General features: G+C 51.7%; 2 protein-coding genes across 4 annotated transcripts in view; one reads left to right on the top strand and one right to left on the bottom strand.

The window, feature by feature from the left end:
• Positions 1-7328, top strand: part of Hmgxb3 (HMG box domain containing 3) — a gene marked incomplete in the record, with an annotated part of 46970 nt that extends 39642 nt beyond the window's left edge. For all 3 annotated transcript variants that reach the window (XM_013512213.1, XM_013512212.1, XM_013512214.1), the window contains 5 exon segments: positions 353-572; positions 1862-1995; positions 2797-2913; positions 4744-4953; positions 5934-7328. In XM_013512213.1, the coding sequence (XP_013367667.1) occupies positions 353-572; positions 1862-1995; positions 2797-2913; positions 4744-4953; positions 5934-6401 (1149 nt within the window).
• Positions 7329-7475: 147 nt separating this feature from the next.
• Positions 7476-24913, bottom strand: part of Csf1r (colony stimulating factor 1 receptor) — a 28020-nt gene continuing 10582 nt past the window's right edge. The window contains exons 7-21 of the mRNA XM_005380587.2: positions 22868-22983; positions 22609-22729; positions 22304-22494; positions 20585-20700; positions 15343-15469; positions 15111-15215; positions 14592-14702; positions 13629-13791; positions 11581-11666; positions 11370-11467; positions 10086-10208; positions 9895-10006; positions 9173-9272; positions 8515-8623; positions 7476-8418 (exon numbers count right to left, since the gene is read on the bottom strand). Of these exons, the coding sequence (XP_005380644.1) occupies positions 8230-8418; positions 8515-8623; positions 9173-9272; positions 9895-10006; positions 10086-10208; positions 11370-11467; positions 11581-11666; positions 13629-13791; positions 14592-14702; positions 15111-15215; positions 15343-15469; positions 20585-20700; positions 22304-22494; positions 22609-22729; positions 22868-22983 (1867 nt within the window). The 3' untranslated portion in view covers positions 7476-8229. The remainder of the gene's footprint in view (positions 8419-8514; positions 8624-9172; positions 9273-9894; positions 10007-10085; positions 10209-11369; positions 11468-11580; positions 11667-13628; positions 13792-14591; positions 14703-15110; positions 15216-15342; positions 15470-20584; positions 20701-22303; positions 22495-22608; positions 22730-22867; positions 22984-24913) is intronic.

The following is a 24913-nucleotide window of genomic DNA, read 5'->3' as shown; positions in this document are numbered from 1 at the left end:
CTCATCTCAGATATCCCCTAGACTTATTTATTAGTGGTTAATTGAAAATTATCTAGTATATAAAATTTATTGAAATGATAGCTCCTTTTTCCTCACAAGAAAGGGAAAGTGACATAAATAAAAGTTTAGGGACCTGGGACTGCTTCCATCTTGGAGAGTTCTTTGGTATGGGTGAAAGAAGAAGCAGTAGGTGCTAAAATGTCAAGTTTTGGGGTGAGCTGATCGTGCGTGCCTGTCAGATTCCCTTCACTAAGCCCTGGTTTCCTGTGTGTATAATGGAGGGGTGGTGACTGTTGTACTATTAACATCCTGTGGTTCCTCCAGTTTGACCTTCCTAATCTTGACTTTTTAGTTCACCTGGCCTGAATTCCTGGGTTCCAGTGAGGTGAATGTGGAGGACTTTTGGGCCACGATGGAGACTGAGGTTATTGAGCAAGTGGCATTCCCTGCCAGCATCCCTATCACCAAATTCGATGCCTCTGTCATTGCCCCTTTCTTCCCTCCACTCATGAGAGGAGCTGTGGTCGTCAACACTGAGAAAGACAAAAACCTGGATGTACAGCCAGTACCTGGTAAGGCTACTCGGTGGTTGATAGGGTCCTGGGAAAGGCTCAGTCAAGAGTGTGGGCACTGTCTATGGTAAGACAGTGCAGTGGCAGAGAGAGAGCCAGGCCCACCTAGAGGACTCCTAGAAGGATGATGACAGCCTGGGACAAAACCTCTGGAGGTAAAAGCAGGATGGAGAGTATTGAAAAGTTACTAGCCATCTAGTACTAGCCACAGAATAGACACATAGCTTACTGCCAACCTCCTGGGATAAACTGCACTGAGCAGTGGAAATCTTACAAAAATACTGATGGTGAAGTTCAACCCCAAGGGTTTTTATTGAGAAAGGGTATGGCTGATTTTTCAGATGGCTTTGTAGATGGTTTGTGGGTTATACATTGAGAAGCATTGGACTAGCAATGAAGAACATACATTTCTGACAAGTTAGGTTCAATTTCTAGCTATGCCACCTAGCAGCTATGTGACCTCTGATGAGTGGCTCATTGCCCTGAGCCTCTGTTGCTGCGTTTACAAAGAGCATGGGGTCACATCGCCACCTCCTGGGCTGCTGAGCTAGTGTAGTTAGTGATATCATCTACTTTTCTCCTTTTTAAACTGCAGCCCACAGTAAGAAATACATTTTGCATCATGGCCCAGAAATCCATATGTACACATGGGTGTGTGTATCTGTAACTGAAACAAAACTGTTATGAAACAGTACTTTTCCATACTGATGTGATGTGCTTTTAATCTTATTTTATCTTGTTTGCAAAATTTTGGTTATGACCTATTGGTTTAACAAGTACTTAATCCACTTATTTTCAAACATTGCTTTCTAACATTAGCTGTTGAGGCCCCACCTCATCTTTGCTGTTTCAAGGCCTAGGAATTATTTCAAAAAGTCCCCGCCTAGTTCTCTTGATTAGCCAGGATCATACTGTATAGGAAACGTTTGTAAAATGTAACTCCTGATCCTCTTGTTGTTGCAGCTATAATAAGCATCTGTACTCTTGGTTCTAGAAAACAGAAGACTTTGGATTAAAAGCTGGCACATCTTAGGGCTCTGTGCAGTGTCCATATGCTAGGTTTCTCATGTAGATGTTCCAGGACACATTCCAGTTCTGAGAAATGAGAGCCCTGCCTTGAGTCCCTTTTCTCTCAGCACCCTGGGATGTGCTCAGTGCAGAGCTGCTTCCTGATTGCTCGCTGTTCTGCAGGCCTGGCCCCCTTGTTCCTGTCCTCCAGCCCTAGGGGATCACCCATGGCCTCTGGCGGTGGCAGCAGCACCTCCCATCTCCACCGTCATCTCTTGCAGGCAATGGCAGTGCCTTGGTGCGGCTGCTCCAGGAAGGCACCTGCAAGCTTGAGGAGATTGGCTCCTATAGTGAAGAGGAGCTGCGGCATCTGCTGGGGCAGTGTGACATCCCTTTCACAGCAGGAGACTGCAGGGTGAGTGTTGAGCCCAGTGGTGGAGATCCAGACTTTTGGAGCAGACTGGTGGGTCTGTCTACTTCTCTGGTGAGACATGAACATGGTGACTGGACACCTCCATTGGACAGAGGTACTGGCTGTCCAGGTGCCTGGAAGGTGGCAGGAACCAGATCATGACATGCACATGAGTCCTTGGCCTATGGTCAGTTCCTCCTGTTAGAAGTAGCGCGCCTGGACTCTACAGTCAGGAATCCTGATTTTTTTAAATGTAAGACCTTAAATAAACTACCTTACATTTTCAGCTTCATTTTCCTCATTTGTAGAATTGGAATAATTAAAATACCAACCTCACAAATTTACTGTAAGGAATATGTTATAGTGTCTGCTTTTTGGGCTCTAAAACCGTGGCTACTATTGCATACATAGATTGTGTATATGTATGTATGGGTTTTACTTGTACAGTACTTTATTGTCTTTTATATTTCTGTGCTGTTGAAAGTATTACACTTCCTCTAAAATCAGATTCAAATATTTGTTTCTCTTTGAAGGCTTCTCTGACCTCTAAAAACTAGAAGGCCCCAGACCCTAGATGCTAGCAGTTTGGTCATTCTGGCTGGTCTTTTGTGACCTGATCTTGGGGGAGTGGGTCCTCCATTTGTTTACCTGTACCTAGAGAAGCGTTGGCTGGGTAGGCATAAAGACCCATTCCGGCCTGGCGGTTGATCTTTTTGCTTTGGTATGGAGTGCACATTTAATGCCGAGCACCCGGCCTAGTCCCTTAGCATTCACTCCTGTTCTTCTGATCTTGTCCTTCTCCAGGACCAGCTCTGTTTCTCTTTATTGGCCCTCTATGAATCTGTACAGAATGGAGCCAGAGCGAGACAGACCCCACCGCATCTTACAGGGGGTAAAATCTACAAAGTGTGCCCCCATCAGGTAAGAAGATAACAAAGGAAAACTTTGGGTGGACTTGCTAATGTTAAATTGCTCACACAATCGGATCCAGCCCATCCTTTGGGATTTGGTACTGTAGTTGCTGTGCAGCCTGTGGAGTAACTGCATGTGTCAGGTGCCATTATTTGGGCGGAGGCGAGAGCCTTGGTGTCTCACTGTATATTTATTACATACCCTACTATGTGCTGAGCCATGAGTCACCTGTTAAAGATAGAGTAAGCAACAAAGATGTAATTCCTCCCCAGCTGACCTCATATTTAAGTGAGGAAATAATAGTTGCCCTGGCTTGTAATGATAGATCTGAAGGCACCAGACAAGGGCTTGAGATAGAAAGTAACAGGGAGAGACTACTATCAAAGCAGAGAAGGCTCAGTCCTAGCATAGGCATGCTGCCCTAGCAATGAGCCAGGGAGGAAGTGTTCCCCCAGCAGAGGAACTACTAGAGGCCAGAGCAACCACTGGGATTTTATTCTGAGAGTGGTGAGGGGCCTTTTGGATGGTGTTGAATGGGAAATTGAGTCTGATTTTTGTTTTGACTTGGTTCAGTATTTTGCTGCACTGGGGATTGAATTCAGGGGCATATGCATGCTAGAAATGCACTCAACCACTGAGCTACATTCCCAGTTCTTTATTGAGACAATGTCTTGCTATGCTGCCCAGACTGACACTGAACTTACTTTCTTCCTACCTTAACCTCCCGCGTAGCTGGAATTATGGACATATACCACTGTGCCCAGCATGATTTTGATTTTGGGAAGACCATTCCATGTGTCTTTAGAAGGGTATGGATGCAGTAGGCACCAGGATAACTCCAGGATAGGTTGTGTACCTGATGACAGAGTAGGATCAGGAAGATTCTAGAACAGAAAACCCAGGCTATTAACAAGTACTGAATAGGGGGCAGAGGGTCCTCAGCAGACACACAGTTCATGGAGGTGTGAGTCAACAGGACGACTGTAAACAGAGAATTAATTTATTAACCCCTTGGACAAAAGCTGTATCTAAAGGCAGTGCTTCCACCTGGGCAGATCAGAGCCTGCTTCGAGGGTGGTGCTCATGGGGTCCTCCCTTGAAAAGCAGTTGATTGCACAAAAACTCAAGAGCAGTGTTGGGGCTGCGAGGGGCAGTGTATGACTTGGAAGCGACTGTCAGCTGGGTGTGAAGGCAGGATTCTCCATTATACTCAGAGCTGTCCAGCAATGGAGTGGAATGGTGCTGGAGGCTGGGGGGCCCTGGGCTATACCAGAGCCTCCTACCTAGTCAGCATATTGGATCAGGTGAAGAGCTTCCTCAAAATACAGATGCTTGGGGCTGGGGCTATAGCTCAGCAGCACAGCACCTGCCTAGCAAGCTCAAGGTCCTGAGTTCTATTCCTGGTACCAAAAAAAAAACAAACCTCAAAATACAGATGCTTAGACCCAGAGACCATAATTCTTTAGGTTTGGGCTGGGACCCAGGAATCTCTGTCTTTAACCAGCTACTAGCTACTGGTGCTGTGCTGCTAGGATTAGGAACCACTAGATGATGCTAGGTAGTACTGTGGAAGCAGTGGAGGTTAGAGGAAACGTCCTGAAGGGCCTTTCAGTTTAAATGGAGGACTGGATGTCCCAACTCTTCTCTCAGGAGAAGGAGCCAGGGAATTCATTTAGGGATAGAAGTAGGAGAACAGAATGTCATGGACTCTGGTAAATGGCCCCGGCTCAGTCACGAACCTGAGTGTTCACCTTCCTGGGGCGAAGTGAGCGAGGACCCTACTGTTGCAGTTGGGGTCATAGCTCCTTAACCCTGGCTGGGCCCTCCATCTCCCTCTAGGTGGTTTGTGGCTCCAAGTATCTTGTTCGCGGTGAGAGTGCCCGTGACCACGTGGATCTGCTTGCCTCTTCCCGCCACTGGCCACCTGTCTACGTGGTAGACATGGCTACACCCGTGGCCCTGTGTGCCGACCTCTGCTACCCAGAGCTGACCAGCCAAATGTGGGGGAAGAACCAGGGCTGTTTCTCTAGCCCTACAGAGCCACCTGTGGTAAGTCTCCTTCTGAGAAACTGGACTCTGTCCCCCAGTTGAATATATCCTGCTCCTCCCTTGACTCTTCAAGAGGCCCAGCTAGAATGCATACCTTCTTTTTCTCCAGCAATATGTGGTCTGGATATGCTGAAACCAGCATCTACTCCATAATTTTTTACTGAATTACCACTGGGTACAAAGCTATAGTGTGTCTTTTAGTGTGCTTGAGGTATCCCAAGTGCAGGTATCTTGTGTTAAAAGATCTTGACTTCTAGTACAGCTTGAACAATGCCACCTTTGAGAATCAGTGTCCATACCCAACCAGACCCTGGGTTAAGCCCTTAACACTGATCTTCTCTAACCTCTTTTTTTTAAAATGGAAACTAAGGCCCAGAGTAGGAAATGGGCTTGACCAGGGTCACACAGCAGATCCCTTGTCTCTGTGTCTTGGTAAATTATGCCGGGCAGTAGGTCTCACCAGAATTTACAACCCTCCAAGGCTCACCCTCAGCCCTTGCTGAAGAGTCCTTAGGACGGAGATGAGGAAAAATGGAAAGAGCAAAAGGAAAGTGGGTGCCTCTGCCACTGTATGTTTGGAGAAGGAGGCCTCCAGCTTTGCCTTGGAGGGGACGTCATTATCATCACTCCCGGGGGCTCCCAAGCCCCAGAAGCTTGTGCTGAAGTCTCCAGAAAGGCTTTTGGCCTTCTTCCTTCAGAGGTGGTTCTCACCCTGTGGCCTGAATTGACTCTATACAATGATAATAGCAGCTGAAGCAGTCCAACGTCTGTTCTGTGGGGTGGGAACTATTCTGTTCCCCTCGTCACCTGAGGAACCAAGTACACAAGGAGAGGGGTGAGATTTGACTTAGGAGATAAACTACACGGTGATGCTAGGATTTAAACAAGGCTTGCTGACCCCTGGGCCTTTACTCTCACCAACTACATTATATAACTTGGTCATTTCCTCTTGTCAAAATGGCTTCTCATCTCTCTTCTAGACCGTGTCCTGCCCTGAGCTCTTGGACCAGCATAATTCTGTGGATGTGACAGAGGCTGAACACTCTGTCCAGCACCCAGTCACCAAGAGTGCTGTGCGGCGCATCGTCCACGCAGGCACACATCCTAGTCCTGGTGACCCCAGTGCTGGGCACCACTCCTTGTCCCTGTGCCCTGAGTTGGCGCCCTACACATCTGTCCTGGCCTCCGTTATGGACAGCAAATCGAACAGTGTCCGCCAGCGTCCCATTGCCTTCGACAATGCCACTCACTATTACCTCTACAACCGCCTCGTGGACTTCCTCACCAGCCGGGAGATTGTCAACAGGCAGATCCACGACATCGTGCAGAACTGCCAGCCTGGTGAGGTGGTCATTCGTGACACCCTCTACCGCCTTGGGGTTGCTCAGATCAAGACAGAGCCTGAGGAAGAGGGCGAGGAAGAGGAGGCGGCCACAGCGGCAGAATAAGCTAGAGTGTTGTACAGGGACTGCATCATCTCTCAAGCCATAGTACAGCCTTTACTCAAGGCAGATCTGTCCAGGGACCTGCAGGGACAGTCACCTGTAGGCAGGGTCTCTGACTGCTGGGACTGACCAAAGAGCTTCCATTTCCTGAGCACACGGGGGCCCAAAGTCTATGCTTCTCTGCCCTCTGGGGCTTAGGAGAAGGGTCAGGAGACCCCTTACTGGCCCTGAGAGAGCACTTACGAGGTAGTATGCTTATGGGAGGGAGGGAGGCTGAGGGAAAGGCTGGTAGCCAGCTCCCTGGGGCCTGACACAGGTGGGGTGGAGGTCCTGGGGTGGGCTGAGGCAGGAATCCGCACTAGGTGAGATGTCTCTTCCACGTGGGGAAACCGTCCAGCTCTAGAGTCACATGGGCTCCTTAGCCTGTGGCCTCTGACCTGGGGTCTTGGTGGCCTCATTCCTCCTAGGCAACCCTTTGGGCTCTTGATTCTTCCTAAAGGAGGGATGAATTTTTCTCCAGTTCTTCCTGCGCCACATTTGGGGGAACAGGAGGGAGGAACAGTCAGCCACAGCTTTCTTACAGGACTGTCCTCTTCCTTGAGCTTTGGGGAAGATAACCCCCTTCCTCCTTTCCCTGGCCACTACTGCTGCACCCTGCATCCTCTTTGGGCCCTGGGATCCTCACCGCAGAGAGGATGTGGCCCATGGTCCTCCGACATAACCTGGCAGCAGTAGGAAAACTCCCTTCTGTGAAGGGGAAGCAGACTGGGCCATATGGAAACAGCAGGACTGGCTCAAGTGCCCATGGTTTGCTTAGGGCCCAGGAACAGGCCAAGTGTTTAATTTATTGATAGGAGTGGAGTAGGTGGCTCCCCCGCTTCTCTTTCCCCATCAAGAATAAAGTTTATTAAATTATCTGGTTTTGACGAAGCAAGAGCCAGTTCCGTGCTCATTGTGTGGGGCACAGTGTGGTCAGGCTTCTGGGGTCCTGGGCTTGTCACTTCATGCGAAGGAGGAACAGAGAAGATTCTCAGGAATTTGCGGGCACTTACGTGATGCAAAATACCAGAGGCTGGCTGTGTTAATGCGGTTAGTTTAATGTTTACAAAGAACATCCCGCAGCGTGACTGTTAGTTATGTGTCAGCTTGGGGGACTGCGAGCTTCTTGATTGGTGTGGCCAGCCACACACCAAGGTCTTCTGCCTTCCAGCCCAGAATGGCAGGGAACTGGGCAGAGCCCCCTCACATTTAGCTGCCACGTGGCTCATTACAGCAGTGCCAGATCCAGGGTAGGATGGGCTGCCAGGTGAAGAAGGCTGTAGGGCAAAGGCTGGAAGGTCCTATTAGAGTCATAAGGGGAGCAACCTTGCTCTAAGGGACCTGTGGCCTGAGAGGTCCACTCCTGCTTCTCCACTGGTTCAGAATATAGTCCCACCTTTTGCTGGGCCCCAAGGAGCCTTGTTTTCTCAGTATCCAGACACTTCACCCGAATAGTGCATTTCCACAGAGATGGGAGAGGATTTGGGAAGCGAAGTGCAAACAAGGATAGGAGTGAGCTGGGGGTTTACCAGTTGTCAGCAAACGTGAGTCCAACATCATGAGAACAGTGGGGGAGGGTTGAAAGGGCTTGGCCCTTAAATGGCAGTGATGGCCCAGGCTCTGGGAGTGGGGTCTTTTGACCTCCCCCATACCCCTGACATTCCCAAGCTTTAGAGCTGGGCCAAGCTGTGGAAACGATGGAGGGCAGAGTTTGTCTGTTCTCCCCATGCTGCCCCATCCATGGAGGAGTTGGAGCTTGGTGGTGGGGAGGGTACTCCCCGTCATCACCACCTCAGCAGAACTGATAGTTGTTGGGCTGCAGCAGCGGCTGGGCGATGTCCCCTGGCTCACAGCAGGCCAGGTGCTCGCCGGAGCTTTCTTCCTCCAGCTCGCTGTTGCTGCTGCTGCTGCTGCTGTTGCCACTGCTGCTGGTGCCGTCACCACCACTGCCACTGCTGCTCCTTGGCACATTAGCATAGTCCTGGGGTGGGAGGGGCCGGGGACAGTCCAGAGCATTAGGCCCAGCCCTGCATGCTCTAGCCAGCCCCCCACCCTCTCCGTGCCCAGCCCCTCTCACCTGCTCTCTCCTGTCTGCTTGGGCCTGCTCCTGGAGGAGGGAGCAGATCTGCTGGAAAGTGGGTCTGTGGGTGGGCTCCAGGTCCCAGCAGGCTTGCATAATGCTATATCTGGAGATAGGACGGAAGTTGTTCATGTGAAGCTCCTCGGGGTCTAGGGAACATTACATACATCCCTACAGAGACCTGTCCAGTGGAGGTCCTATCAAACATGAGTTTGTGGACCAGATGGAGCTCAGTGGTGGACTGCTTATCTAGCAGGCATGGGGCTCCATGTCCCATCCCCAGCACTGGGGGAGAAAAGAGTTTGGTACCAAGCTTAATCTATGTCTTCGGCATGCTTTACCTCAGTCCTATGGTAACCCTTGGACGATGTTCTCATTACCCTCCTTTTGACAGATAAATCCTGTACCCTCAAGGTCATTGCAGTAACAGTCTGAGTTAAAAGTCTGGCTGAGGTTAGGCCCCGCCCTAGTTCAGAGCCTTCTCTGAGATAGTCCCCCAAGCTACCTGGGAAACCAGCAGAAACCCTAAACTAGATTGTACTGTCGGGGGATGAAACCTAGCCCTGGAGCATTTTGGGCAGAGAAAGACATACCCTTCTAGCCCCTTCCTACCAAAGCCTGGGCATCCTCTTCCCCCCGGGACCCTTTCACATACATGTTCTTTGGGGCAAAGGCAGGCTGGGCCATTTGGTATCCATCTTTCACCAGTTTGTAGAACTTGCTGTTCACCAGGATGCCAGGGTAGGGGTTCAGTCCTGCAAAGGCCAGGATCGTGTAAGCGGCCACACTCTTGTCTTCCTCTTTCCCCACCCACGAGCATCCCGGTGAGGTGGTGTGTGAAGGGCCCCACCTGGACTCTGGCCCAGCACAGCAGCTACTTCTCCCCAGGGCTTACTGTATGAAATGCCCCGGACACCAGGCATTACCACACAGAGAACTACGGCATAGGCTGTGCAATCAGGCGGACCAAGTGGGGACCATGCCAGGTATTAGGAAGTTGGTAGAGAGGTGCATTTGAGGACTTAGCACAAATCCCTGTGTCTAGTCCTCAGGAAATAGGGGCTAGTAACTAGTAGATATGCTAGAGCATATCACTTTTGGACAAAGAGCGCCAACAGTGTCATAGAAGCAACTGCACAAGGGAAACAAATAAAAGGGCTCAGAGGCCATGTGTGTCAGCACTGACAGGTCTGCCCAGCCCACAAGGGTTGCGATGCTCTATGTGAAAGCTCTTGTCGTCTCACTCCCACCAGCCCTTGTGCCATCCTGGGCCCCAGGCATCCCTGACTAGATTTCTCCCTGAGGTACGACACACTGGTAGGGTAGCCAAAGAGGAACCAGCACCAGGGTGGGCCTGGGATGGACCCAGTGCCTCACCAAGTGAGAAAATCTCCCAGAGAAGGATGCCGTAGGACCAGACGTCACTCTGAACCGTGTAGACACAGTCGAAGATGCTCTCTGGCGCCATCCACTTCACAGGCAGGCGGGCCTGGAAAGATCATCCCGTTACTTGGAACCCTGGCTTTCTATCCCTTCTCTAGCCCTGCCCTTCCCTTCCCAGCACTCACATTGCCTTTGACGATGTAATTGGAGTCATTCATGATGTCCCTCGCCAGCCCGAAGTCCCCAATCTTGGCCACATGCCCATTGGTCAACAGCACATTTCGAGCAGCCACGTCCCGGTGGATACACTGAGGGGAAGCACTGCAGTGTTAGTCTCAGTTCTCTCCTCTCTGAGCCAGTCATGAGGAGAGGCAGAGGGGGCCCTACAAGGCTTTAGGGTCCCCCCTGAGGGCGTAGACATCAGTTGTCCAAATCTACTGCAGCCAGGGTTTGAGAAAATTTAATGCACCCAGACAGTGTTTAGAAGCCACCACCACCCTGCCTCCTTAGCCCTTCTAGCTATTTGTCTCTGAGCAGCAGGAACTGCTTTCCAGTGCGTTGGGTGGTCCATGGCCCAGAGGCAATGATCCCCTGTGCTGTGCACCATCCCTGGCCCATCCTGTTACTGCAACAACAGCTGCTACCTTCAAGGTGTCCCAGCACCAGACCCAGTGTCTCCCTATGTATTCGTACACATTAAAGCTCAATTTTATCCTCAGACAATTATGATTATGCCATTTTTATAGATAGAGGATGAGGTTCAGAGAACTTAAATCAGCTGCTCAGAGTCACACAAGTGGCAAAGTCACCATGAAGCCATTGACTCCCAAGTCTGTTCTAAGCATGATAGAACTCCCATTCCTGGGCACTTAATCCTGGGCTAAAAGTATTTGATATGTTCTCTGATGTTCTCACCACCCTATGGGGAAGGTCCTGGTGTCATCCCATGAGACCGTGTGCTTCACCAGGGGAGACCACTGTTGTCCCGTTTATAGTGTTGAGTAAGAATGAAGGAATAAAACCTGTTTGGGACCTGGTACCCTCTGGACCACACCCAGAAGCAGACACTCCCCTGGTTGGAGGCCCCACCCCTCCTGAAGGAACCAGCCTGGGCACAGTTGTCTTCCAACCATTCCTGAGGTCCTCTGAGGCCACTGCCTGCTTGCTGTCTTGCAGTCCCCTTCCTCCCTCACCCCTTCTTACTCCCCTTTTCTCCCCCTTCTCATTCATGCAGTCCCATAGGGCTCTGACTGACCGCATCGGCAACCTAAGCACTAGAGTGGTTCTGACTCACAATTTTTGTTTGTTTGTTTTTGTCTTTTTGAGACAGGGTCTCCCTGTGTAGTTCAGGCCAGCCTTGAACTCACTTTGTAGCCCAGGCTGGCCTCAAACTCACAGCAATCCTCCTGCCTCAGCTGCCTGAGTGCTGGCACTGCAGGTGTGCACCTCCATGCCTGGCAGTGACTTACATTCTTGGAAGCCAGGAAGGCCATGCCCTGGGCCACTTGGCTGGAGAAGTGCAGCAGGTCCCAGAGCTCCAGGGGCCGTTTCTCCTCCTTGTCCAGGTCTGCAATGGGAAGAGGCATCAAGGCGGCCCTGCCACAGCCCCGCTCTTCCCCGGCCCCATCCCCTGCCTCCCAACCACCTTCTGCCTCTCCCCTGGCTCTGGCACATCCTCACCTTGTTCAGAAAAGGAGTCACTTGAAGTGGAGACTGGCCTCATCTCCACATAGGTGTCCAGGCCCTGGCTAGAGAAGCCACTGTCCCTGCATAGGAGAGAAGGTAGAGGGGTGGTCAGTCCTCATCAGTATACTTCCCAGTTTAGGCTTCAGCCTCCAGCTGCCCCTTGAACTCTTCTAGCCATCAGGGAAGTCAACCTGAACCTCCCTTTCTGATGAAGAACCCCTGCCACATCCTATCTAAGTGACCACTGGCCTCTACTTGGACATCGCCCATGCCAGAGATGTAGCCCATCCTGTCTGTGGGCAGCTCTGCCTGTTAGAAAGTTCTTCCCTGCTCCTAATGTCAGTGGGACTTTCCTCTTCCGGTCTTTGCTTTATCAAGGGCCACCAAAAAGTTGTGCTTTGCCCCATAGCAAGCCTGCTAGAATTTGAGCACATTCTGTGACCCTTCTTAGAGTCCTCTCCTCTCTAGACACCTGACTCTCACCCCTGGCTTCACGCAAAAATCCTTGGGGAACTTTTAACATTGCCATGCTCGGACCACTTTTGGAAACCCTAGGGGCAAACAGTCACCCACAGCTTTCCCTCTCCCTGGAGCGGGACCCGTGTGCAGAGGGACCCCCTGGGGAGTCTCCTTACTGTGTAGACTGTGACTCAGCAGATCCGAGTGGGTGGGCCTGAGATGTTTCTAGCAGCCCCACGGAGATGCCTGCTCTTGGGCAGTAGGTGAGTTTGAGAAGCACTGTTCTAGACTGAAGAGCCACTACTGCTTCTAACAGTTCCAACAGGTAGGATTTCTGACTGCCTTACCTCCTGTCCCTCTGCACTGGAGATACATGCCTTGACAGTGCCCATACTCTAGTGCTCCCCGAAAGAGAAGCCAGTGATTGGTTTATAGATGTGACCATGGCAGAACCACCCTCTCCTTTGTTCTGGAAATGATACCTCTGTATTAGCACAGCCTAGGATCCCCTTGGAAGAATTGGTCCATATGTTACTTGCCCTTCAAATTTCCCCACTGAGAATACTTTCTCTGCCTGCAGATTTGAAGATAGAAGCTAACACTGTGCTTTGGTACTCATTTTTATTTGATCTGGCTCTGCAGGTTCCATCCCGCAGAGGCCTGGTGTGTGTCACCCTCTCAGAGGGGTGTCAGTGTCAGAAGAGGAAGTAGACCTCTCAGGCCCCCTTTTCTGAGGGGACAGAGCAAGAAAGATGGCCTCCTTCACCGTTTGCTTCCCAGGGCTGGCAGCTGCCAGTACTTAGGATACAAGCACAATATACACCCCTCTTGTTCTAATTTGGTTCTCACTGTGGGGTCCCACCAGTTGTCCAAGAGCAAGACCCACAGGACAGCAGTGGCTAAAGTTAGCACTGCCCCCAAAGCAAAGAGGGCAGAGTTTTAGCTCAGCTATGCTTCTGCCTTGACTCATGGGTGATGTGCAACTTGCCGCTTACTCTCTCTGGTTCCCCGTATTGTATGTTTCTGTCCATCTGCCTCTGTGTGGCTTCCAGGAATCGCAACATTATAGAACAACAGAGACAGAAAAACCCTGAGCAGTTCACCACTTTGATGGCTCACTGAGGCCAGAAGAAAGCAGGAAGCTGCCCAGAGTCATGCTGCTTTGCCCCCTCTCACTCAACAACTGGTTCTCCCCACTTCTCTACGGTGATGTGGGGGCTGAGGCCAGCCACTCCTAAGTGGAATGGGTATTCTGCAGCCTCCATAGCACATGTGGTGGGAGAAACCAAGTATTCCCCAAGTCTTCCCGTCTCTGTCCAGGGCTCCAGGCATGAGTCTGTGTTGATCTTTTACATATGTTAGGTGATGATTTCATTAACACGTCTTCCTCAGCCTGTGAGCTGCCCATCATTGCCCTCTGCCCTCTCACAGCACGGTAGGAACTCAAATATTGGATGGGAATATGTGGTAGAGAACTGGAGCTCCTGGGTGGCTACTCCTCATGGCATAAATTGGCTTTGCAGACAGACCTGGGACCCACCTCCCCGTTCTGGCCTCCTGCCTGTCCTGTGCCAAGGTACTACCTGCGGACATATTTCTTTTCCAGGTGGATGTTCTTGTAGCCAGTATCCCCTTCAGGGTCCTGGCCTGGATTCAGGCTGGGTCCCAGCATGGCCTCGGCCTTCTTTCGAAGAAAATTGAGCAGGTCGCCATAGCAGCAGTACTCAGTGATGACCAGGACAGGGCCTATAGCAGCCAAGAGTGTGTGTGAGCAGCAGCATGGGGTTGGGGACAGTCAAGCCCCAGGCCTGGGACCCAACACCTGAATTCTAATCCTGTCTCTGATCAGACTTCTTGGTGCCTCAGTAAACCCCATCAGTCTAACGCAAAAGCACTTAAAACAATTTAAGGCCAAGAATTTTTTCTTCAACTCTATGGCACCTTGACATAAGGTGAAGGGTTCGGTCCTGGAACACTGCTGAGATTCCTGGAGTAAGTGTTCAAGCGTGTTTGGGTAGGAGCTTCTTAAAACAGATTTGGGGGCTTTATTCTAGACCTACAGAATCAGATCCTCTGGAAACAGAGTCCAAGAAGCTGCACTTTTTTTGATTGTTGTTTTCTGTTTTTTAAGTAATGGTGTCACTATGTAGTTCCAGCTGGCCTTGAACTCCCTGTGTAGCCCAGGCTGGCCTTGAACGCACATCAATCCTTCCTGCACCCCTCCCCTGCATGCTGGATTACAGGCATATGTCACCACGCCCAGCCAGAAATTTCTACTTTCATCTCCTTCCTCCAGTGCTCCCGTGCTCAGAGATGTCTATGAGCCCCTGGGCCAGAGCTTTACACAGCTGCCTGCTTCACCCCTTAGTAGCTCCTGCCTAGTCCAGGAGTCTGGCCGAGGAATTTCAAGGGTGCTAAGGCAGGGTTTCTATTCACATTTGGAACAGATCAGAAGAGGCGGATAGAGCTAGGTGCCCCCAGGGCCCTGAGATACCCACCCCCAAAGGCCCCAAGATCACTGGCCCCGTTCCCACCAGGCGCCTCACCTCCGTGGGTGCAGGCTCCCAGAAGGTTGACTATGTTCTCATGCTGGCCCAGGTGACTCATGATCTTCAGTTCAGACATGAGCGCCTCCTTCTCATCCGCATGAGCTGTGGCTGGGAGGTGGGGCCACAGGCCAGAGCAAACAGGGTATCCAGAGGCCAAAAGAGGGAGGAAGAAAAAGGCAGACACCGAGTGGAGGGAGAGAGGGAGGAATGGGCCCGTTACTGACCTGGTCTCCAAGTAACAGGAAGCTACGCTGTAACTAGGCCATGCCTCTGGATGACTTCCATGCACCCCAGCCTCCCTGGGACTCTCAGAAGCCCTTCCCCACCCAAAAGTTGACCAAGGCCTCCTCCAAGCCAGGAGTCACAGGAAATGGCCTCCCATGAAAAGCCAGGTCCTACCCCTGACTCCTGGGCTCTATCCCCCAAGTTCCAGCCGGCTGAAATGGGATTGGTGCCACCCCCAGCAAATACTGCTTCCCAGCTCTGCCCCAGGTCCCCATCATTCCCCTCACTCACACTTCAGCATCTTCACAGCCACCTTCAGGACAGCGTCTTCTTTGCCCAGACCAAAGGCCGTGGCCTCTACCACCTTCCCAAAGGCGCCAGCTCCAAGGGTCTTACCTACCATACACACAGGCTCCTTAGGGCCCTGAGTACTGAAGGGTCTACTGCCCAGGGCCCACAGGCTTCCTGCCACCCCTAATGGACCCGTGAAGGGAAGGCACAGGGTGCTGGGACCCCATCTCACCAAACTGCAGGTTGTTTCGGGGGAACTCCCACTTCTCATTGTAGGGCAGCTGGGTGGGGTCAATGAAGGTGTAGTTGTTGCCCTCGTAGCTCTCAATGATCTTCCAGCGCACTTGGTACTTGGGCTTCTGCAGAAGGAGGGAGAGCCATATGGCAGCTGGGTCTGGCAGGCTGATCTTGGATCTCATCTCCCAGAGCAGTGGGTGGGGAAGTTCCAAAGCACTCAGGGAGAAGGACAGGCTGAGTCCTGCTATGTGCTGAGCACCATGGCACCTCAGGCATGTGACGCTGACAGCCAGTCCCTGCTGGACTGTCTTACCATGAGACCTTCCCTTCTCCAACCCTCGGTTTCCCTATTTGTGTATTGAAGGTCTCTGAGGATCTCTACATCTCATAATTTTGGTAACTCCTGGGCCAGGAGGAGAGTAGAGCTTGAGATATATCCATTCATTTACCTACCTGCCTATCTTCTCATCTGACTATTTTTATTTTTATTTTTATTTATGTTGCTGAGTTGGGGATTGAACCCAGGGCCTCACACATGGTTAATACATGCTTTACCACTGAGCCACACCCCATGCCCTATTTTCATTTTAAGTTGTGGTAAAATATACATAATGTAACATCTACCATCTCAACCATTTTTAAGTGTACATTTCAGCAATAAGTATGTTCACACTGTTGCAAAACCAATTTCCAGAACATAGCTTGCAAAACTGAAATCCTGTAGCGATTAAAAGACAACTCTGCATTCCTGCATTCCTTTCCTCACAGCCACGGCCTACGGTGGTACTACTTTCTGTATCTGTGAATTTTACTGTTCTGTGCTTTATGTAAGTGGAATTACATATAGAAGGCAAACATCAGCAAACATTAGCCTTCTGTGACTGGCTTATTTCACTTAGCCTAATGTCTTCAAGGTTCATCCATGCCTTAGAGTGTGTTAGAATTCCCTTCCTTTTTAAGGCTGCGTAACAGTCCCATCCATACATTTTATGAGCATCTATTTGTGCTAGCTGAAGCTGTTTCAGCATTAAACAAGACAGACTCTGGGCTTACATGGAGTTTGCATTTTAGTGACTAAGAATACATTCAACTCAAAGAAGTACACATGTGGGAAATTTTCAAATAGTTCTAGGAAGAAAATAAAGCAGATCAATGGGAGAGAGTGATGAGCAATGTAGGACAAAGCCTCTACGGAGCCAGCTGCAAGGACTTTCCAAGCACAGTGTACACAAATGCTGTAGTCTTGAAGAGGGAAATATCCTGGCAGTCAAGGCACAGGAAGCAGCCAGGATGGACATGGAAGGTGAGGGGAAGTTCCAGAGGCAAGAAGGTCTCAAAGGCTGAGACGGGTGGGTAACAGATCCAGCCTGGGGAGAAGGAGCAGCCACCTCTCCCCCCTGCTCCTGGGCAGCTGGACAGGAGCATAACGCTCATGCTCACGCTCATGAGAGGTGCTGAGGGCAGGCCAAGTTTAGGGGGAAAGTGAAGCTGGGATGGGAGGTGGAGGACACTGAGGTATTGGTCAGCAGACCAGCCCTTTCAGGTCAGGCCTTGGGCATAGACCAGCTTGGCTGTGCTTAGCAGCTGGGGCCCTTCCCTGAGCACTCCAGCTTGGGGAGCGAGAGGGTGCGCGAACAGGTGTCAAGGAGGAGGGTAACCTCCGGCTGTGTGTCTTGCTAGGTTAAGAGAAACACTCCAGACAGCTATAGCAAAGAACTTCGAGCCGGTAATTTGGGAGGATAAACTAGAGCTAGCCATGAGGAAGGACTTCTGGGCTCTGGCTCGAGAGGGCAGGCTACAGGCAACTTAAGCACATCCATGTTATGGCCTGGGATGAGTCCAAAATGTGACCTGGAGAAACTTGCCCAGCCTCTGAGGATTCACATCCTGCAGGTGGGCACCTGTGTCACCAAAGAGGCAGAGCCCTCACACAGAGCAGAAAAGGGGCGTCTGGCCTCTCCTGGCCACTTCCATCTCCAGGAGCCTCTGTGGCCAGGGCTGTTTTTTCTCCCCGCCACTTCTCCTTCCTCTGTCCCCCTGCAGCTGGGCTGTGTCAGCCCCTCCCCACTCTGGCTGGTGGGGGCAGAGGGAGGGGTCGGGAGGGGGGTGGCTTGGCTGGAATCTCACATCTCTAAATCCTCCATGCCAGTGCTGAGCCCCTGCCCATTTGCTACCTCCAGAATCCCTGCCCTCTTCTTGCCCTCCTCCCCCAGGGACCTGCGCTGTCTTGCTGTCTCAGAACAGCCTCCCGTGTGGCTCCAGTGTGGCCATCTTGGCCAATTTCCTAAGAACAGGAGCAGATGTTGGAATAACAGCAGCGGGTGCTTACTGAGCACTTCCGGCGAGCAGGACCTCGGGCTGGACATTCACCGGATGTCATCTCCTCTGTTCCTGGAACCCAGCCTAAGCCCCTTGCTTGCCTGTCACTTCCCTTCTGGGGTTGAAGTGAGAACGGAGACATTACAGCCCCAGCACCCTCCCCATCCAGGCCGGCTAGGTCTATGAGGTGGATGCTCTGCCTCAGGAAGAGGGAGCGCTGAGCAGTTCTGTGGGAGAATCCCTGGGGGTCTCTGCCATCCTCAGAGCTCAGTTCCAGGCCCCGGAGTCCTAGCCTCTCTCAGCCACTCCTGTGTGCCCTCCCTCCCTCTGTGGGGCCCTCCCTCGCAGCCTGCTGACTCCTGCCCTTTCCTCTTCCTCCTTGACCCCCTCCCCTGGTCTCTTCTGGGGACAGAAGGTGATGACTCAGCCCTGAGTCAGAATCAACCCTTCCACAGATGGGGCCACTCCTCACGCCAGGCCTGGGCAGTGAGGACAGGTGGGGCTAAGTGCCCAGCAAAAGCACCAGGCAAAGAGGACTGGATGTGGGCTCTGAGGCAGGGGGTGACTGACTTGGCCCCTCTTGTCCAGTGGGGGACACCCTAGTTTAGGGGAGCTAAAGGGTGTGTGAATGAATGGTGGGGAAGAAGGACCCCAAGGCCTTGGGTTTGAGCCTTGAGCAGGCTCAGGGGGCAGTTGGATTTCCTGGATGGGAAATAAAAGTGACTGAGAGTACAGGTTCCAAAAATGTCCCCATGGAGAAAGCAGAAAGTGTCCCTAAACCACAGCTCAGCAGGCAGAAAGGGCTGTAGGGGTCATAGGCCCTTCTGAGCATCTCCAGAGCTAGCTGGGCTGGGGCCTGGAGGGTAGTTCCATTTCTATATAAAGAAAAACTTTGTACTCGCTGAACGCTCAGAAAAGGAACAGGCAGCACAGGAATGAGTAAGGTCTACTCTCTGGAGGTGGCAAGTGGGATCTCAGAACGCCCAACGACTTTGGGGTGTAGTCAAGGAGATAGCCAGCCTCAGACTCACTTGGGTTCCCCATTTGACTTCCTCCTGGGATGAGGGCATGTGCTCTGCCACAGAGCACGTCTGGACCTTGCACCCTGTCAAGTCCTTTACAAGCATCAGGCCAGGGGGTCCTCACAACAACCTTCCAGTGCGATCCCTGTTCTACAGAGGGAGAAACAGGGCCTGGAGACACCAACTTTCCTGTGGCCCATACACAGAGGCCAGCAGAGCCAGGAGCTAGACTAAGATCATCCACTCCTGCCCCTGGCTCCTATAACAGACCAACAGGAAGTTTCTACTTTAGAGGAGGAGGGTTGTTTAGGATCACCCAGCTCCACCGTAGGAGAGCGCCAAGGGTCACAGTGAGTCGGCCACAGTCACCTGGCATACAGGATCCAGCTGGGTCCAGGCCGCTGGAGTCCTGACCTGGTTCTCTTTCCCTGGGGGCTCCATTCACACCCATCTTCTCATTCAGGGTGCTGCACAAGCACAGGGAGCCTGAGCCAGAACTACCCTCATCTGTCCACCGGTCCTGTCTACTCCAGCTCAGGTTCTTTTCTCCCCAGCCCCCCAAGGATGGCCAGGAGAAGGCCACAGAGGGGACACAACAGGGGTTATTCATCCCTTACTCACTCTTTGTTCAAACCCAAGGACATCCTGGGACCTGCAGGAAGGGCTTCCTCCCCTCAGAGCCTCACCTACACCCTTTCTGCCTTCTCTTCCTGGTCCCACCTCCAGAGCCCACCCTGGTCTTCCACTCACCTGCTCCTCTGCACACCCAGAATACCTTTTCCAGGATCTTGTCTTCCCTGCTGTTTCCCTGGCCTCCAAGGCCTGTCCCACTAAGGCCAAGCCACCTCTTCTAGTCTCCCTTCCCCACAGCTACAGGAGAAGCCACCTTCTCTGACACCACCTCCCTGCAGGCTTCCGGCCAGAGCCTCTGGGCCTCTGAGTGCAGTGGTCCTATTTTGTGTGAGAAGGTAGCTTAGCAGGCCAGGTGGTGGAGGCATTGGGATCTGGTGCCAGCCACAGCCCTCTGTCCACGGCAGGTTCCTCAGGGTCGCTCGCTGAGCTCAGGGTCCCAATGGGCAGAATGCCAACTTCTATCCTCCTTGCCTCTGAGTTGTTGTAAGGGTAAAAAAAGAGGATCTGATGTTTCACAGAATAGCTAAATGCATGGTTTGGGGATTAGTCCCATCTAGGTTAAAAACCAGACTTTTGTCATTGACTAGCCACAGACAAAGGCAACTGTCTCAGCCTCTCGGGACCTCGGCTTCTGACTCTGTGAATGGGGCTAGTAACACCACCCGTACACCACAGCTGCTGAGGGCATTTAGTGAGGCGTGCCTCATAAAATGTGCCTGAATCACTATAGTCTAGCAGGCAGACAGACAGTGCCCTAAATACAGAGCAGGCAGTGAATGGCAGTTGTCCTCAATAATCATACTAAATAATAAAGAGGATGACAACTGTGGCACTTCCTCCTCCATGAGTCCATGTGCCACATAAGGGCAAGACTCAGGCCAGCCCCAGAGATGTCCTCCACACAGAGGTGATGCCCGTCTCACCTGCTGGGCACCTAGAAGCCTGGGCTAGAACAGGATCCCATGATTAAGCTCCCCCAGGACCTTGTCACCAACTCTATAAGGTGTTCCTTATAGAGGAACACTAAGCTGTGAGGCCTGCTAAGCTGTGACACTGTCTGTCACAGCTACTCCTGTCCTGGACAGTAAAGCCCACTGGGCAGGGTGTCAGAGGCCGACTACATGCCTTACAGAAGGAGGGAGGGAGAGAGTGGGGGCTGAAAAGTGGGTCTGTGCAGCCTGCTGGTGACGCCCAAACGTGGCTGGCCCAGGGCCTGGTCCACAGGGTCTGGCCACCCCGCTGCCTCCCAACCCCCCGGCTCACCTGCTTATACTTGTACAAGAGCAGCAGCAGCAGGAGCAGCAACAAGGCCATGAGGGAGATGCAGGTGACCATTACTGGTGTGAAGAAGGGCTCCTCAAGGCTCCTGGTGTGGGCTTCTAAAAGGGGCAGGCAGTGCAGTGAGCAGGCAGTGGGGCGTCAGTGACCCTCTCCACTGAGACCAGGCCAGCTCACTGCCTGGAATGTAGTAGGTGCTCAACTGATGCTCATTAACTGAACATAGTGTCCCCTTGCTGAGCAAGAGCCCCCTAGAGCTCAGTGAGCTCTGTAGACCCTGCTCCAGGACAGGCACAGAGGCCACGCCTCTCCAGATCCGTCCTGCGCAGTTCCAGCCCTGTCCAGAAGCTGTGGGGCCCCCAGGTCACGCAGTCCCACCCCAGGCTGGTCCCAGAAGCCCCTTTCCAGGAGGCTGGCCCAGTGCCCACCCCCTGCCTGCGCACACCCCAGTGATGGAGATTCACCTCCTCCACCTCTGGGCAGCTCAGACAGAAAGGCCTAGAGGTTGCCCCAGGATCTACCTCCACTGTAGCATGTCCCCGACAGCTTCTTCACATGTCTTTGGAGCTAAACAGCCCTCTGAGGGTCTGAGAGCCAGGCTTATGGTCCTGGGCTCTCCCCTTCCCTGATCTATAACCTTGGTTCTCTTGATGCTATTTGAAGGACATCATTCTCTTGCTAGATCAGGCAGAAGCTTGGGTCTGAGGTCAAATCTCACTTATGCTACTTAGGGCATGGGTGACACTAAACCTATGTCTTCTCAGTCTCAGGTTTATCATCCTCCAAATATAAAGTAAAATAGGACTTCCCTCCTTGGGTTGTGAGTAAACTGAGATAATACCAGTGAAAAACTTAGTAGAATGCCTTGGGTGGTTGGCTTTATTATGTAAACTATACAGCCACCAGCAGTGAGGCTAAAGTGGTGGGGCCCTGGCAGTATCTGCTCCAAGGCCAGCAGCTGCTGCACAGGAGTGACAGGATCTCAGAACTCACAGGGGCCAGTCAGGGGCTGCTCTGCGTCATCTGGGCCCAGACAGCCTCACCAGTGTCTGGCACAGAGGGGGCACTGAGACCTGATTGCTAAGGGCTAGAGGTTGCTGTGGGTCTCTGAGAACCACAGAACTGGTCCTGGGGAGCTTTTGTGCTGAGAGAAAGGCAGCCTGCCTTAGTGTGCAGAGCTGGACATCAGCCCTGGCAGCCGCTCCCACAGGGACCCTGAATGGATAGGACTGTCTCAGGGGAGGAGGGGAGTGAGGGACAGATGGAGGAAGCCGTTCCAGCTGGCCTCAGGCTTGGGACTGCCTGTCTCTCTAACCAGACTCTGACCCCTGTGGGGCACTGGCCCTTGCACAGAACAAGTGCCCAGCACACAGCAGGTATGCCAAATACGTACTTGTGAATTAATGACTGAGTTACAGGGCATGTCATCAGAGGGTCAGCTTGCTTCAGGCTGCTTTTTCTCTGCACTCGATGCTTCCCCTGCCTTTTCCCCTGAGTTTCAATCCCACGGATTTTACCTGCCCCTGCCCTGCCTCTGGAGCTCTGTTTCCAGGAGGAGCCCAGGGTTGACACAGAGAAGCAGATCTCAGCACTGCTGGGATCTGCTCCCAAGAGGACTTCTGGCCCTGGAGTCTTGGGGGATGGGCAGCATCCAAGCCTCCCCACCTGTGCATGCTGCTCAGGAGCGGAAGGAGCAAGGCTCACCTCTCGCGACTGGCCCGATGGACCCGGAGCTGTTCCCCAGGCTGTTGCAGGCCCTGCACTCATAGGTCACATTGGGCTCCACGATCCCAATGGTCAGTTGGCTCCGAACAGTCACTTTGTGGAAGGGTTCCTGGCTCAGGACCTCAGGGTCTGAGTCCTCCCAGACACGCAGCACCTGGGTCTTGTCACATCTGGGAAGAGCAGAACATGGTTCAGGGTTTCAGTATCCCCAGCCTGGGATCCCCTCTCACGTATGGGTGTCCAGCCCCTAGCCCAAGTGAGGGAGGTGAGCAGAACCCACTTACCTGTCAGTGTGGCCCCTGCACTTCAGCCAAGTTACATTGGGTTGGGGGTACCCAGTGGCTTCACACAGCAGCGTGTAGGAGCCATTGATAGCGTGCCATGTGACACTGACCTCTGGGCGGTCTGAGGAGGAAAGGAGGGTGGAGGAGGGTGGTATCAGCCCCAGAGGCTGCCACACTGACCCCCTCTCCCCACCCTCCCAGTGCACCCAAACCTGGGCCACTCTGGGGACCTATGTGCAAAGCCTACCCCATCACTCACATCGCAGGGTGAGGTTGAAGGTCAGAGCACTCCAGCCTCCCTCGTTCCAGGCCTGGAAGGAGTATCGGCCAGCCTCGGAGGGCTTCACACGGGTCAGGAAGAGGCTGGAGGTGTATCTGCAGAGAAAGGCGGGGTTGCCGCGAGGGCCAGACTGCTTGGCCCCCACCGGGGCTCAGACAACAGCCTTAAGAGGGTTGCTTTCTTCTTGAAAGAAAGTAAAGTGTCTGGGCCATGAGCCCCAGATGAGGTATCATGGAGACAGGTGAAAACCACCAACCCTATTTCCTTCATTGGTCTATCTGAAAGTATTTTTCCTAAGACTTAGTAGAGACGATATTTGTAAGGTGCCTTCACAAGCAAAGCAGTCCCTGCAGAAATTCCTTAAAGTGCTGGTCCTGCCATGGGGGACTATGAGAGAGACAGGCAGCAGAATATAGTGCCCTAGTTCCAGGGATCAGGTCTGTGCCAACATTTCTTGTATGTGTGACCTTATACAGATCCTTAACCTCTCTGCTTCTCCACTTTTTTTGTTGTGAGGGTGATACATGGTTATTCATCTTAGCCTGAGAGCTCATGGGCTACATTTTTAGGGTGACTGACACAGAATCTGACTCATTTAGGTACTCAGATTAATGATCCCCTTTTTATAGAAAAATCCTGGAAGCAAATGCTAAAAACAAAAGTCATCTTGGCTGATTCCAGGTCATTTTTTATTTTATTCTTTTCTTAACTTCTGTTTTATAATTTGTCCAGAATGAATGTACTACTTAGATAATTAACACATTTTAAAAAAATTAACACTAGAAGATCTGGAGATGTAGTTCCATGGTAGACAACATGCTTAACTAGTATGAGTAAAATTTTGGGATCGATCCCTAGCACTACCAAATAATAATAAATTTTTTAAAATGGTAAATGATAGCAAATCACCAGTGCTTGCTTGGAAAGTGGTACAGCTCCTACTAGACTAAAATCTGTGGTATTCAAGAGCCATTCTCATTCTGCCAGACCTTTGGCATTTGGAACCTTCTGCATATGTTAATTCCTTTTTTTTTTTTTTTTTAACATAACATGGATTACTTCACAAACATTTACATTACCCTTGGGCAGGGCCCAGGCTAACAATATCTGTATTGTTCCAATTTTTGCATATGTACTACTGAAGTGAGTACCACACAGCAAATCATGAGACAACTAACATCTACTCCTTCAACTGAAAGGAACTTAATTTTGGGGGTGACTCAAATGCACCACTGTGAACATGCCATTGCATGAGCTAAACTTCTGTGGACTCTGGTGCCCAGGCCTGTCTTCCCTCTGTTAAATGACCCCCAAACACTTTGTCTTAGGGCATCTCATGGCTCCTTCCCACAGTCTCTGTTGCTTGTGGACCCCTGAAACTTATTCATGGATCACCCCAGTCCCAGAGCTCTACAGGCTCTGGGTTTGGAACTTCAGCTTTAGGTGAGGGGAAGAGAGAGGCCCTGGTCAGAAAGCACCAGATGGGAGCTGAGAGCAGAAAGATGAGGACACAGGGGCATCTTGCTGCTTCTGACACTGGACAAGCAAGATTCTAGGAATCACTGAGGGTTATGGTTTCAAAAAATGGAACATAATCCCCAGACAGTCTTGAAGTTGGAAGATGGCTCGGAGATTGTCCAGCCCAGGGATAACAAAGGGGTCTCCTCCTGGACCAAGCATCCAGGAACTGTATCGAAGACTCTGAGGCTACTCAAGAAGAGTAGCAGAAAAATGGCCTAGGGAGGCCTGTGGCCAGTGCAGGACGGGAAGCGGTAAGCATGCCCCATATTAGCTATCCTTGGAGCTGCACTCTCTTATCCTGGTAGAACAGGGTAATACACATATTTTAATACCTGATAACAGTGATCCTCCTAGGGAAGCAACTTTTGTGTTTAAAAACTACCTGTTTAGGCCGTGTTGGATGGGAAAATAAGACCCTGCAAACACAGTCCATAAGGAGACAAGAAAAATGTTTCTAAAATGGTAAGAATGTGGGAAACAGGCTTCTGGGAGTGGAGAGATGAC

This window comes from Chinchilla lanigera, unplaced genomic scaffold (assembly GCF_000276665.1).
Source record: "Chinchilla lanigera isolate Chin_1 unplaced genomic scaffold, ChiLan1.0 scaffold00014, whole genome shotgun sequence".
Classification (NCBI taxonomy): Eukaryota; Metazoa; Chordata; class Mammalia; order Rodentia; family Chinchillidae; genus Chinchilla; species Chinchilla lanigera.
The sequence above is the reverse complement of the archived record's forward strand: the minus strand, read 5'-3'. Positions and strand labels throughout refer to the sequence as shown.